General features: G+C 37.4%; 2 protein-coding genes across 3 annotated transcripts in view; one reads left to right on the top strand and one right to left on the bottom strand.

Annotated features, from left to right (window-relative positions):
* nr5a2 (nuclear receptor subfamily 5, group A, member 2) overlaps nucleotides 1-3,978 on the top strand; it is a 55,082-nt gene extending 51,104 nt beyond the window's left edge. Inside the window, exon 7 of the mRNA XM_081384151.1 lies at nucleotides 2,898-3,978. Coding sequence (XP_081240277.1) covers nucleotides 2,898-3,145 — 248 coding nt within the window. The 3' untranslated portion in view covers nucleotides 3,146-3,978. The remainder of the gene's footprint in view (nucleotides 1-2,897) is intronic.
* A 2,720-nt stretch (nucleotides 3,979-6,698) lies between these two features.
* LOC308701723 (adhesion G protein-coupled receptor D2) overlaps nucleotides 6,699-14,494 on the bottom strand; it is an 83,741-nt gene continuing 75,945 nt past the window's right edge. For both annotated transcript variants that reach the window (XM_081384143.1, XM_081384144.1), the window contains one exon: nucleotides 6,699-7,266. In XM_081384143.1, the coding sequence (XP_081240269.1) occupies nucleotides 7,153-7,266 (114 nt within the window). In that variant the 3' untranslated portion in view covers nucleotides 6,699-7,152. The remainder of the gene's footprint in view (nucleotides 7,267-14,494) is intronic.

The following is a 14,494-nucleotide window of genomic DNA, read 5'->3' as shown; positions in this document are numbered from 1 at the left end:
TTCCCTCACCTTAAGAGCAGGCAGAGTGCCTTTCAGCTAGCATTTGTAACAAGAAACGTTTGCCCCAGCTTCTCGTGTTTATTTCATTACACCTAAGGCGTTTTATACCCTCCCTCCCTGCATCAAGTGTGCGGCGTCAAAACCATCCTTGGGCGAATGGGACGTCTCTTCTACCTGCTCAGCGCCTCTATGAAGGGCTTACATTTGACTTAATATATCCCCAACTGTACCAGTCCTTTTTGATTCCCTTTCATAGCAGTCCGAGGTGACCAGGGACGAGCAGACTGAGCCTCTCCTGGCTTTACATGGCTCAGTCAGGAAGAACAAACCTTGGAGAAACAAGTGATGAGCTCACTGATATGCAACATTATGATGTGCTAAAGAGAATAAAGTTTGGACGGATCACCACTGCGAATGATTTAGCATTTAAATACTTCCAAACCACCTAAACAAAAGTAAAACACACTGAGTAAATATTATCACCAGTGACCAGGTGGACATTGGCCATGAGCAGAGCTTCAGGGGCTGGTTTAGATGAAACAGTGGTGTTTGGAGGTCAGCGGAGTTCACGCACCGCCCCATTTCCTGATTGGTGCGAATCTGGAAGAAGTTAATGATGAATAAAGATGAAATTTTGACATGCTTGGCTGACTATATGATTACAGCATGCTGTAAACCCAAAGGGAGGGGGTGTTCAGATACATTTTGCCCTTTGAAACTACACACTTTGCTCCAAAAGACTCATAAACTTTTGCAAATACACATTACTGTCCTGAATCACCATGCTTTTAAACAATATTTGTTTCTGATTAGCTTCCAACAGGAAGCCATTCATTACACTGACATTGGCCTGCTAGGAACATCAATGGATTCATCATTTGCCTTTCAGATTTGGCATTATGATTTAATTGCTCATTGACTAAACAATTAGAGGTGAAATTCCATATCCTTGTACATCTTCATTTGCAGTATGCACACTAACAAATTGTAATCGATATGCCATTACTGTAGTGAGTTTGCATACTATATGGCAAATACAGATTGGCTATATTTGTGCATCCATGCCAGTATACAAATGAACCTCACGAGGGCTTTGGGGGGTTGCCGGCATGAATTTCTCGTGGAATGATCTTTTTTCACTTAGAAAATCCTTTCTAATTAAGAAGAGTCCCAGCATATCACAGGGCGAGGGGTGGTGCTGGGGGTGTCTGCGAGTGGATATGTGGGGTCGTCTAGCATGAGCGCTAGTCAAATGAACAATGTATTCCTCAGGACCTAAGGGTTTAGAGGCAGGCTACATCCCGGCCCTAGTGCACACTAAGGCTGTTTCATGAAAAAAAAAAAAGAGAGAAAAAGTTGATAATTAGTCCCACAGTGGCTAAATGTTGAGATAGAAAATAAGAGTGCTTACCATGCGATGCTTCAACCTGACTAGATAACTGCTGCTTGTACGTTTTTTTCTGCGTTTTTCAGTCTCTGTCAGCAGGGCATGATTAAGCGTTTCTCGTTGCGGATAAATTAAACAAACATGTTAATTCTCTCCTCGCAACCGGCCTCTCTTTTGCTCGGGGCGAAAGAGATCAAGCCATTGTCATCGATCAGTCGGCTCTTTTAACCCCTCCCCATGCTTCGGTTTTAATGTTCAAACGTGGCTACAATAATAAGCAATTATAATTTGACTTTTTTGGTAATGTCTATAATCAGTCTGAGAAAGACAGAGCGCAGCTCCCTCGCAAAAATATGGACCAAGAAAACAGTAACTTTGGAAGTTCAATGAATCGGTTCATTCAGTTTAAAAAAAGGTTTCTGAAATTTGAGATATTTATTGTTATTAGACCAGGCAGACAGACAGACAGACCGATAGAACAACTGACATACAGACATACAGACAGACAGACAGACAGACAGACAGACAGATAAATGATAGACAGATAGATAGATAGATAGATAGATAGATAGATAGATAGATAGATAGATAGATAGATAGATAGATAGATAGATAGACTTCATTGTTTGTTTACTTCTTTGCTAAATTGTCTGGAGCTGGAGAATTGTAATTGGTCATCTTTGGTTAACCCCTCCCCCACCCCCACCCCCTGTCCTGATTGTGCCTGCTGGTGTCACCCAGGGGTCAAACATCCTCACCAGCGCCATGAAGGACTCACAGCTTGTTCTACAGACCTCATTACATTGCTGCTGCTACAGTCACTTACCCCTTCTTCCCCCCCCCACCTCTTTTTTTTTGTCGGCCAAGGCAGTCTCGATTATTTTTAGGGAAAAAGAGAGCAGGCAGAGAAGTGTCAGCTGGCTCATTAGATACGGCTGGGTGGGTCCGAGTGCTTTCACAATCGTTCGGACCCCAGCAGTCTCCATTAGGAGGGACTAGAGCGGGATGACCACGCTCCCGTTCAACCTCGGGTCAAAGGGATAAATAAAAGATCACATGAGGTGGCCCCTCAAAACCTGATTAAATAGAGCCACACGCCAGGGATTCATTAGCAGCTCCCGCCGCCACAGATCATCTGAAACACAAGAACACATGCAGCTCATCTCAACACGTTAGCACACCATAAATTAAAGACATGACAAGGAAAATGTCCACATTTAGAGCATAAAAAGTCTGATGGAAAAACTAAGAGTACATAAGCAGCCTTAGTGAATATAAGGGGCTTATTTCAAATATATTCCAAACTTTTGACTGGATTGCTTTCACAAATGGCTTTGAAGCCTTTGTTTCTGAACCTGGTGCGTTTTCCTTGTGAAAATGAACCGTACCAAGAAGAAAGTGAAACATCGTAACAAATGAAGTCCCTGTTATGGAACAAATCAGCCGATCTACCGGTGTGAAAACGCCCTTAAGTAACTATACAATGGTCTTTATCTCATCTTTTTTTCAGACGTCAAGAACCTGGAGAACTTCCACCTGGTGGAGAGCGTCCAGGAACAGGTCAACGCCGCGCTGCTGGACTACGTCATGTGCAACTATCCACAGCAGACGGACAAGTTCGGCCAGCTTCTGCTGCGGCTGCCAGAGATCCGGGCCATCAGTCTGCAGGCTGAAGAGTATCTGTACTACAAACACCTGAATGGTGACGTGCCCTGCAACAATCTACTCATAGAGATGCTGCACGCCAAACGTGCCTGAGGACCTTCTCGTCTCCACACATCGCGCACTGCTCCCAGCTCCACCTCAGCCCAGCGTCATCACCAGACATAGCCTTCGAAAGACCAGATGCGCATGGGTTTGCGGTGGGACGGACGCTTTGGATCTTACGGAGAGGGCACGGTAATACCTGAAAGCGGTTTGGCTCGAAGGGCAGATGCATTTCTGATAAAGAAATGAAATGAAGTGTTATAATGACCTCTAGACTGCGGGTTGTCGAACCATGACTGTCAGTCGATATTTGTTCTGTGTGCAGCTGATCGAAACGTCCACTTTACACTCAGACTCAAGGTGGAGGGTTTTGGATTACTAGGAAGGAACTGGGCACTCTTTTAAGACTGGTTTGCCAGGTTTGACCCAAAGTTTCCATTAGGACTGGCCATGTGGCCCTCCTCTGTCTGTTTTAAGGCACACAAGCTGGGCTAGAGCCAGTAGGCGGAGGGAAGGCGGACAACCAGCCGTTGCCTGCGCAAACCACAAAGACTTTATTCCAACCCCTCACCAAAAAAAAAAAAACAACGCAACGCATTTCTTTTTTGTCAAATTGGCAGTCGTTTCTTCTTCTTTGTCACTTCGAGACTGCTTTTTGCCAATGTTTTCTCTCCAAAAGTGGAAAAATGGTGAATGTCACAAATCCTGTCGAGAACATGTCCGGGTATTATTTCATCTCAAAATCATAAGAAAGAAATGAGAAATTATATTTTGCTTAAAGAAAACAGTGTCTAATATTTGAATTTAGGTTATTTAAATTGTACTGTAAATGAAGTAATGAATAAAATGTAAGTAATTCATAATAAAAAAATCATTTTGGAGGTACATGTGCTGAATTGTCATGACATAATTATTAAAAAGTAAATGATTCATAATAAAGCAGAATTTTGAGAGTTAAAATGTTAAATTGTCTTAAAAATATTATTATTATTATTATATTATTAATTTTATTAAAATAATTGATTAATTTTTTTAGGTAAATTATATCATGACATGAATGAATTTTGGGGGGTAAAAATGCTAAATAATAATTCATAAATATTAACAATTTTATTAATTTAACTAATGCAAAAATTATAATACAAAAATAATTTCTCATTTTTTATTCTTTGATTTGATTTGGGAAAAAAATGCTTAAAAACATTTACCTCACAACACACCCTTTTTTTGTAACATTTTGCAGTTTGTTCATCAACAAATGTGAATGTAAATAAAGTGCAGTCTCAGAGCCAGGATGAAGAAATGCCGCCTCCGTCAACACAAGACCAAAGCCTGCAGAGAACAAAAAAGAAAGAAAAAAAAACAACCTTAACTATCAGTATTAATAATTTGTGATGTCACAGTCATGTGAGTCTTGCCTTATTTCATTTCCATGCTAGCTAACCGTGCTGATGTGAATTACGATATGTAAAATAAAAAGTACATATATATATAAAGTATTAATGTTATACAATTGAAAAGAAATGAGGTGTTTACATTCATGTGGGAGATAACTGTGATGCGTTCAATTGCAAAGCAATGATTTCATATAAAAACGAACGTTCAGCAAAGATTATATTCCTCCTGTTTGCTTTCTTAGGTGTGTACAGTTTTCATCTTTCTTGACCAGTACTTAATTATGTCGTGAGACACTAAATCAGAGAGGAATCTCACTTAATACTGAGTTTTTACTTCTTTTTTTTATTTTATTGTGCTGGCTTGTTTCTGTGGGCACCTGTTTTTACGTTCTACGTTTGAAATGTACGTCACTGGTTAAGCTTAATTTATTGTTTTGGTTTCATCCATGTGTTCCTGCACAGTGCGGTGGGGTCATGACTAAATGTATTTGTTTACTGTAGCACGTTTTTAAAAATGTAGATACAAGATGCAGTTATGGAGCTAAATGGTGATTGAGTGATTCACATTAAACACCCATCAGTCCTACCACTGTAAAATATCAAGAGCTGTACATCTGGTGTGACTGACTGGTGCATCTTTTCTATCGTGAGATTTCAGTGAATGTTTTCATGATAGCATCTGTGTTCTATACCAAAGACAGCGTCTGTCCTTCACTTGTACTTACCTGTTTGCTTCACAATGAACGGATGAGAGCTTTGATACTTGGGGACTGGTGTTGTTTTTCCTGAAGCCTTCATTTGACTGTATTATATAAAATTGGTGTTAAAGTCGACATGAAATCAAAATTAATCCAGTTTATTTCCTTAATACACTATCTTGGTCCTGTGCACAATTTGTCAATGCGTGTTATTTCGTACAAAAAGATTTTTCTTTGTAATCGAACTGCCATTATAGGGCAGAAAATGATGTTAAGAATTCAATTACAAAGCAAAAAAAAAGCAAACAAAAGCAAAACAAACAATTGAAAGTGAAACAAACGAATGAAAGCAAAACAAAATCAAATTAAAAGAAAACAAACAGTTGAAAGCGAAACAAACAAATGAAAGCAAAACAAACAGTTGAAAGCGAAACAAATGAAAGCAAAACAAACAGTTGAAAGCGAAACAAACAAATGAAAGCAAAACAAAAGCAAATGAAAGCAAAACAAACATGAAAGCAAAACAAAAGCAAATGAAAGCAAAACAAAAGCAAACGAAAGCAAAACAAACAAATGAAAGCAAAACTTTTAACATTTACATAATAAACGGTACTGTAATAATAGAAACTTTACTATTAGCATACATCAGGATGCTTTTTTTTTTAAACAAACTTGACCTTCATTTCCCCATAAAATCTCCTCAAAAGTGGGTGCTGGTGGTTTATAAAGGGAGTAGTTTCCCACAATCCATTGCAAACTTACATTCAGCTCCATTTTGGCATGTAACGGACACTTTTTAAAACCAAAATGTCTCACTTTACATGTATCTGATTGAATAACCTGCTGCGCATGGAAATATGTCACAATAAGGAAGTAAATTGGGTCGTAAATTTCATTTCATGTTGACTTTACTAAATCTGAGGTCAAAAAGTATCAACACAGTAAAAAACTCAGCTGAGGTGACTGTTGTAACACCTGAAAATAAATGTCATGTGTTGATTTAAAGAGCAGTGAAAATGACCACCATGGTGACTTGATATCCCAATCATCAAATGCTTTTTTTTTTTTTTTTTTTTTTAGGAAAGTGATCTTTCTGACATGTTACACACCTTATCGATGTAAATTCTTTCAGACAACAATGGTGTAAAAAGTTTTTTTTTTACAAGCACAACTGCTTTGATCAACATTTGCTGCATGGCATCTACGCCCCCATTTGTACATTAAGCCACTTCTTTATCGATTCTAGGGAAACTGATTTGTATTTGCTTCGTTTTGTGACTCTACTGTGTTGTGTGTGATCAGACCGACAATCTTAAAAGGAATCCAGTGCCCCTCGTTCCCATTTTGTTCCCCATCACCGGAAGTCCTGCAGCTGCGTTGGATATCTGCTTACCTGCCTGAATGTCTGGATTGGGATTCTCTTGTTTGTGCGCTGGAAGCCGCAGTCAGGCCCGCATCTCTGATGTCACCTCTTGCCATAAAGAGTTTCCATACAAGCTCTTGGAATCTTTCCATCATATTTTAATAAATGACTATTATGCCAACAGTCGTCATTTTATTCAATCTCTGGCAATAATCCATGATCAGTGACCAACAGTTTCTTCCTGATACAAAGATGAACACACTTGATACAGAGAATATTCAGATTCCAAATCAGATTCAAGAAAACATACACAGAAGAACACATACCTGATCCTGCTACACTCTCATTCAAATATAGTGTGCAGACAGACTAAAAATAAATGAACTGCGAAGAATCATTTTAGCTTATTCAAGATGAAACCTGTACAAAATAGAGTAAACCTTCAGTAAAACATTCAAAGCATTAAGTTAGTTTTTCACAAATGAACATATTTAGATTGTAGTTTGCTCACTTCAAAGCATGTACACAATATGTTGAAACATTAAGGATATCATTTACAGACTATCTGCACTTTACCAAAACACAAGATGCAGAGAAGTTTCAATGAAGACGCATGTCAGCGTTCTGCTGAGGAGGTGAAATTCCTTCAGCCTCCATGGGTACATTCAGACTGCATTCGTTTGGAAGTCTGCTTTTAGGTGTCTTTAAGTTCTCCTGAAAGAATAAGAAATAAGAAAAAAAAAGAAATTAGTAGAAGTGCACTTTTACTTTTAAAGAGAGTTACACTTTTTATGAAAATAAAGAATATTCAAACTGGGATCTGCATGTAATGTTTTCAGACACTTAATTGTATGGTAATTGCAATTAAATTAAAATGTATTATAGTTCAAATTTATATTAAACGCAATTACTTGAACTTGAACCACAATTCCAAATTTAGACTTTTAATGTAATATCAACAATATGATTTCCACATTGTTAGATAGATATTTCTCTTTATATAAACCAAACCAAAATGTAATTACTCTCACTCACACAGGTACAAAATGGCATTTACACATTATATTGCACAGTTCAGCAAAACTGACCAAAGAGTTGTACCAAATTCTTCACAGAAACAGATCTGAGCTGATTTACTGTAAATCGAAAATAGACTGTGTAGACAGCATAAATTCGGGCAAGAGCCCTAAACCAACACGACCGCACGACTTGCTGAAGCCCGTTATTTTGAGAGGCGCCTTGCTGAGAGACTGTGAGAACAGACTGAGGCAGATTCATTCAGACCGCTTCAATTCATCAATATGCTAGTCAGTCACAGACAACAAGAGATTAACTCTGGATTATTTCACCACAACGATGAGTAAATATATCCTGGAAGTAAATCGCAATGGAATGAAAGCCGTAATCAACACTATTCACTTAAACAGACCCTTGTGAAATAGAAGTGCATACTTTATTCTGGAAATAATATACTGTACTTAAGAGCAAACTGAATGTTTTATTCGGACAATTACTGTAGTTGAATTGTGAATTGCAATTAAAATGAACATATCAGTTTAAATTGATATTAAATGCAATTAGTAGCACTTAAGAGCATTTTTTTACCACCTGAGTTGGACTTTTGTATGTAATGTCATAGTTACTTATATTGTTGTTGAAATATGAGATATAAATGAGAGAAAGAAATAATGAGACTTTAATGTAATTTCTGTCATGTATTTAAATATACTTGCAAATACACAGTATAATGATTATGTACATAAGTAGCACGACAAAAGATCATTTAAAATTATCGGCCACCATATTGGTATCTATGCATTCATTTTTAATATTAACATCATCGGCCCTGAAAAAACATTTGGCCGATATATTAAAGCCAATAAATAATGGATTATTTACTTCAGCTGAGACACTTTGGATGTGCACTGTTCAACATGATGGATTTTTATTGCTTGAAATATGATTGGAATCACTTCAAAAAAGAAAATACAGTTAAGTGCAAGTCTGTCATATAGGCTACATACAATTATAATGAGAACATTCCAATTTTGTGTTTGGGACATGGCTTTTAATGGTGAGATTTTTGTTTTTGTAATCAGGCTCTCAAAAATTATATAAAAACTTGGATTTAGATTTATCGGCCAATATATCGGTTATCGGCTTTCAAATATAAAGAATTATCGGTTATCGGTATCGGTCAAAATTTTCATATCGGTGCTTCCCTAAATATAATGATTTAAAATGTACTTCAAAGTAAAGATTTTAATTTGTCATTACAAAGTGCACTTTCTATAAGTGCACTTGAGTATGTTAATAAACAGTCTTGAAAGTGAAGTAGGCTACACTTAAGTGGTCTTTTATTTAATTAATATTATATTATTTATTTTGAAGATTTGAATTACCCTATAAGTGCACATTCAATCCAATTAGTCCAGCCAAAAATGAACATTTTGTCATTTACTCACTCTCGTGTTGTTCCAAACCTTTATAACTTTCTTTCTACGTGGAAAACAAAATGAGAAAATTGTGTTTGTCTATAGAATGAAAGTCAATGGGGACTAAAACAACCTCACTGGACCCAACTGACTTTCCTTTTCACACAGGTCAGTAAAAAGTGACAGAATTTAGAATTTTAACCGTAATTGTAAGTCCATTTAACAATCTCGTCACTGTAAAAGAAGAAGAAGAAAAAAAGTTGCTGCCTTAAATTTTTAAGTACAATCAACTTAAGTCATTTCAACTCAAATTACATTAAACTGACTTTTAAAAAAAAAATAGTTGAATCTTGTATAAAGCTGAAAACTGCTTAACTTAACTAAGTTAGTTAAAGGAATGTAAAAAAATATATGCTGAAATACATGCTGTCATAACTTATTGATCATATCATTTTTTACAGTCTACGTATTTAATAATATCAGCCCTGTGTCTTTGATACAAACAGTAAAGGCCTATAAATAATCAGCATCCATCAATAAATAGACATCAGACCATGGTTATATGTAGCAAGAAACTTTTAGCTCAGTTTAAAATAATGCTCGGAGGCCTTGACCCAAACTTCCCAACTACTGAAATGGACGAATTAATAGATGCATATTAAATAGGAGCAGTTAGATTGTTATGCTAAACCTCACCTCAACATGCAAAACAAATGTGGTGGGTTTGAAATGGAACACAGCGAAGGTCACCGTCCTTTCATTTAAATGCATGTATTATACATAAGTTTATATATAAAAAAAGAAGGACCACAAAAGCACTAATGTGTATTTTCTATCCTTATTAGTCATGAGGAAAAAGAGAGATAAAAAAAAAAACTCTTTAAGCACCTGGACCTCGCTCTCAGCATTCCATTAATTACTCAGACAATGGCAACAACTTCAGAGGCAGATTTTTCAATTTCAGAGAGAAAAAGAGGCAGACAGACAGAGAGAGGGAAGAGAGAAGAGAAATGAAGGCAGGGAGAGGGGGAACGAGATAGATGGAGGGAGATGGAGAGAGAAACGCATGTATTCAGGCTCTTCATGCTATACCAGCACTTAAATCCAACGGACCTCCCATAAAAAAGACTCAAGGTTACGTCCGATTGAAAATCCTCACAAACAACCACTTCAGAAATCCATTTAGAGCCAGTGCTAGAACATCTAATTCAAACATGTTGTCCTGTTAAAATGGTCGTGTAGTTCCTCTAAAACTCTTTTTCTGCTGCTGCCGTTTGTAAAGGCGATTAAATTTCCACATTCTGAAGCACAAAGACATAATTACACAGGATCAGAAATGCAGCCCAAACAGAAGGTCAGACAGGAAAAATGACCTCTTATTGTCATAAATGATAGGCCGTTTTGCCAAGAGTAATTTGTAACAATACCTCCGCTCGCAGTTCATCGAAACGGCCAATGGAACACGGCCCAGATAGGAAAAACTGGTTTGTAGGTAATAAGAGTTCAATGAAGTGTATATATATATATATAAATGAATGTATGTATACATACCAAGAAGCTCACTTATCATTTCTTCTTTAAAGAAAGTTTTAATTGTCATAATTTCCTCGCCTGGTTACAAACATGTAAGGACCAATGTTGTTTGGAATCATCAACTAAAACTACTACAACTATTAAAAACGTTTTTGTTAATGGAAATTAATCTGAAATAAGTATAGCATATTAGATGAAAAACTTAAGGAAAATTAGAAATGTTGGCAACTAACTGAAAAAAGTTAAAGTTGAAGCACAAAAAATTACTGGAAACAAAAACTAAAACTGAACAAATGTTTTTATTTGGTAAATTAATAGATTTGTAAAATATTTTCAAAATAGATTTGAAATATTGTGCACAAGACACATCAACCACTTTCATAGTGATTTTTTTGTAATTTCTTGAGTTTGTCTCCTTTCACTTTTACTGTAAAAGAGAACAAAGCACTCAAGACAATGTACTAAACTAATATGATCATATTTTATTGTGCTTGTTTGTCCTTTTTAAAGCTTACCTGTATTTGCCTGTATTTTATTGCAAGGAAAAGGGCAGATTGAACATTCTGCTAAACCTCTTCTGTTGTGTTGCACGAAAGAACGAAAGTCATACAGGTTTGGAAAATATATGAGCTTTGAAATGAAATGATTTAAGATGCTATTTCATTACAACCCAGTTACTAAAACATACGGTATGTCATTTAGACAAGTAAATCTGGTTAAATATTTGAGGCTACGGTAACATACTAACTCTAAGCAGACTCTGTTTCACTAAATGCCTTTAAGAAGACAATTTCCAATCATTTAAATTATAGCAGTATTACTGCAAAATCTGCAACCTATAATAATTAAATAAGTGGTGCAGTTAAGTGCTTCTGGTTGGAGTGAAGGCCAGACTCAGAGTGAAACATCGCTAATGAGATCCGATATGCCTAAAACACTTAACAACGTGCCTATGAATCCAAGAAAAATACTTTCTAAATGACAAGCCAACAAACTGAAACCAGATAGCTAGCCACTGTATCATGAACCAACCCAAATTCTCAGAAGTTCAAATATCTGGGTTTTTTTTTTGTCTTTTTTTAAACTAATACCATTATTAAATAAAACAATAAATCGAGGCTAAAATGTGCTGCGTTCGCTTTGAATTGCAATTGGGATTTGGTGGGTTATGGATACCGTTGTTGGCGAAGACACACAAAAAGTACACAAACATATTCTGTTTTAAAGGTCTTCCTGGATCTTCCCTTTAATATAAGGGGAGGGTGTATCCAAGGTCAGTTCCTGATTGTGCCTCCTCCAATGAGGTGCAAGATTCAATACTTAAGTGCTTCTTTGTGGTCTGACAATGAGAAGTGTCAGAATTTTCAATACATATGCTTGGAAATGTCACCCAAGGTCGTATGAGCACGGCAGGAGCTCGAGCAGACAAACATGAATATATAACGAAATCAAACACAAGGGATGCCATGCTCTTTGTGGACACGGCTACAAAATCGTGCATGCTGTTTAACATAAATTTACAGCTACACAAATTCAAGAATAACAGCCTGGAAAAAGCTGGTGAAGCTGAACTTTGCAGGTGTTGAACTTGTTCAGAGACTGATCGGGTCCCGCTGTTCAACCTTGAATTGTGACCCGCTAATAGAACGCTCAGGAAATAGCAGAGATTGGGAAGGTTCACACCGAGGCACAAGCAAAATCAAACACGATAATGCAACGCTGCTACACACATGCTACACTTGTCAAAACTCCAGCTATCCGTCGGGCCGATCACATGTGGCGAACAAATAGGGATGTATGTTTGGGAACAGAAAATTAAGTCAATGACACTGCTCATAATCAGATGATCGTGGCATAACAGCAACAAAACTAAAACAGATTAACATTGTTATCATTTATAATGTTTATGTCTTGTTCCAACTGGTTTGAATTTTTTCATTATTTTCTGTGGTAATCAACAGCATGCCACGGATGTTTCTGATAAATCGACTTATTTTGAAATGAACCTGGATCAGACATTATTTAAAATAGCAAAGCGTTATTTTCATTCCAATGCACTAATGCACCAAATATTATCTCTATCATTTTTATCTTCGTCAAGACAGCCAGCAGCACCTGCTTGACAACTTTAGGACGTTCGCCAGACATACAAGATATGCAATAGTAACGCAAAAACAGCACATTAGGATTTTGGTGAAGAAAGAGCGTTGAAGAACCTTTGGCCGTCCGTCTTGCCTTCTTCTGATAAACAGCTGCTCGTACGCAGCAGATAGTTGATGGCAAATCAGCAGTTATTTAGTCTGCCAGTCGATCCTTGGAGACCGTTCAGTTCCTCTACAACACTGGTTCCCTGGCAGCAGCTACTTGATATCAGACAGCCTGTGTACGCCAAGTGAACATGACACGCTCTGAAAGAGGGCCACATCAGAGGGCCGGAGCCTGGGACCATCAAAGAGAGCGCGGAGGGAGCTCCGGGGGGAGCGCTGGTGTGCATCTGTTTCAGTATGCATCAGAGAGGAGGGCTGCGTTGTGTCACCTGCGGAGAGAACCAGGCGAAGCCCGTCAAGCTGTCGTTGACCTGTGGCAAGATTGTCGGTGCCTGCCGCCACTGTTAGCGTGTGTGCGCGTTCGCAAAAGGAGAAATCGTATCTGCTTAACATCAGAGAGCCGAAGGAATTCTGATTGACATTGTGTGATGTGTATACTAACAGGCTGTAGATCATGGGCAGATGTGAAATACCTCTCCTGAGAACTGTTTACTTATTTCTTCAGGGATTTTTTTTTTTTTTTTTACATGTGGGCCAGATTCGAACCCAATTTTCCCACATGAGCACCTTGGCTTAATTTGACACAGGGAAACATGCTAATTGCAGGGCAAAGGCTCTGACTTTTAAAGCGATAGTCCACCCAAAAATCATTGTTTACTCATCCTCATGTTGTTCCAAACTACTATAAATGTATTTCTTCCAAGACTTTAGGACACTTTTCCTACTGAAAATCCTGGGAACATTAAGCAGCGACCAAACGAAAATCAAACATAACAGTCCAAAAGGTTTAGCTCCACCTTCTTCAGATGATAAATGCTATAACTCTGTTGCAAAACCTATTGACCTACTTATTTAGGGGCCGTTCACAGTTTTTCCATTGTTTTTCCAATTTAAACATGCACATGCAAACTTTTGTTGCGCTCACAACTTGCGCCTTGTACAACATTTTGAGCATGACAGCAATCTTAAAACTTGGAGCTCAATTTAAGTTTTTCAACGCCAAAATTAATTCTGTGTGAATTTCTCATTTTGTAACATTCTATACCATTATTCCAGAATGCATTGCAATAATTATTCCTCCAAGATCACTGGACAAGACAAAATAGTTACATTTCATTCAATGTGGAAATATGGCTAAAAAAACAAAAAAAAAACCATTTGTGTTTATGCTATTTAGAGTCTTTAGCTTAGCAACATGCTAATGTCAAACTGTTGAAATCAAATGCGAGTCACAGTCTCACAGATGAATGCTATTTGTTTGCATGCACATTTTCTGACAATGCAGAATTAGTTTAAGGTTACATGATCGTTAGCATGCTACATTCAAAGAGGCTATGCTAAGGTTTTGGTTTTGATATTTATTAATATCAGTTTGTCTAGTTTGATGCTACAAATCATTTTTTTAAATGACTCAAACACACAAAAATCTAAAGATAAAGTCATATCCCAAGTGTGTGAAAAGCGCAAATTAAAACAATATTTTTTGAAATGAGAGACATTTTTATGAATTTCTTTTGGCTAGCGCTGGACACACATGGGGAGATCAGAAAACAAATGCCGTCTTTGATATACACGTCAGATTAAAATTTGGCACTCATGAATAATGAATGCGTGTGGTGGGGGAGCATCTTCAATGAGCCAGGAGAGAGCAGTGGTAGAGTCTGGCACACGGCTCTAATGACTTCACCCAGAGACCACCATGAGCCT

The sequence above is a fragment of the Scardinius erythrophthalmus genome, assembly GCF_964197995.2.
Source record: "Scardinius erythrophthalmus genome assembly, chromosome: 14".
Taxonomy (NCBI): domain Eukaryota; kingdom Metazoa; phylum Chordata; class Actinopteri; order Cypriniformes; family Leuciscidae; genus Scardinius; species Scardinius erythrophthalmus.
This window is presented reverse-complemented; position numbering and strand designations above follow the sequence as displayed.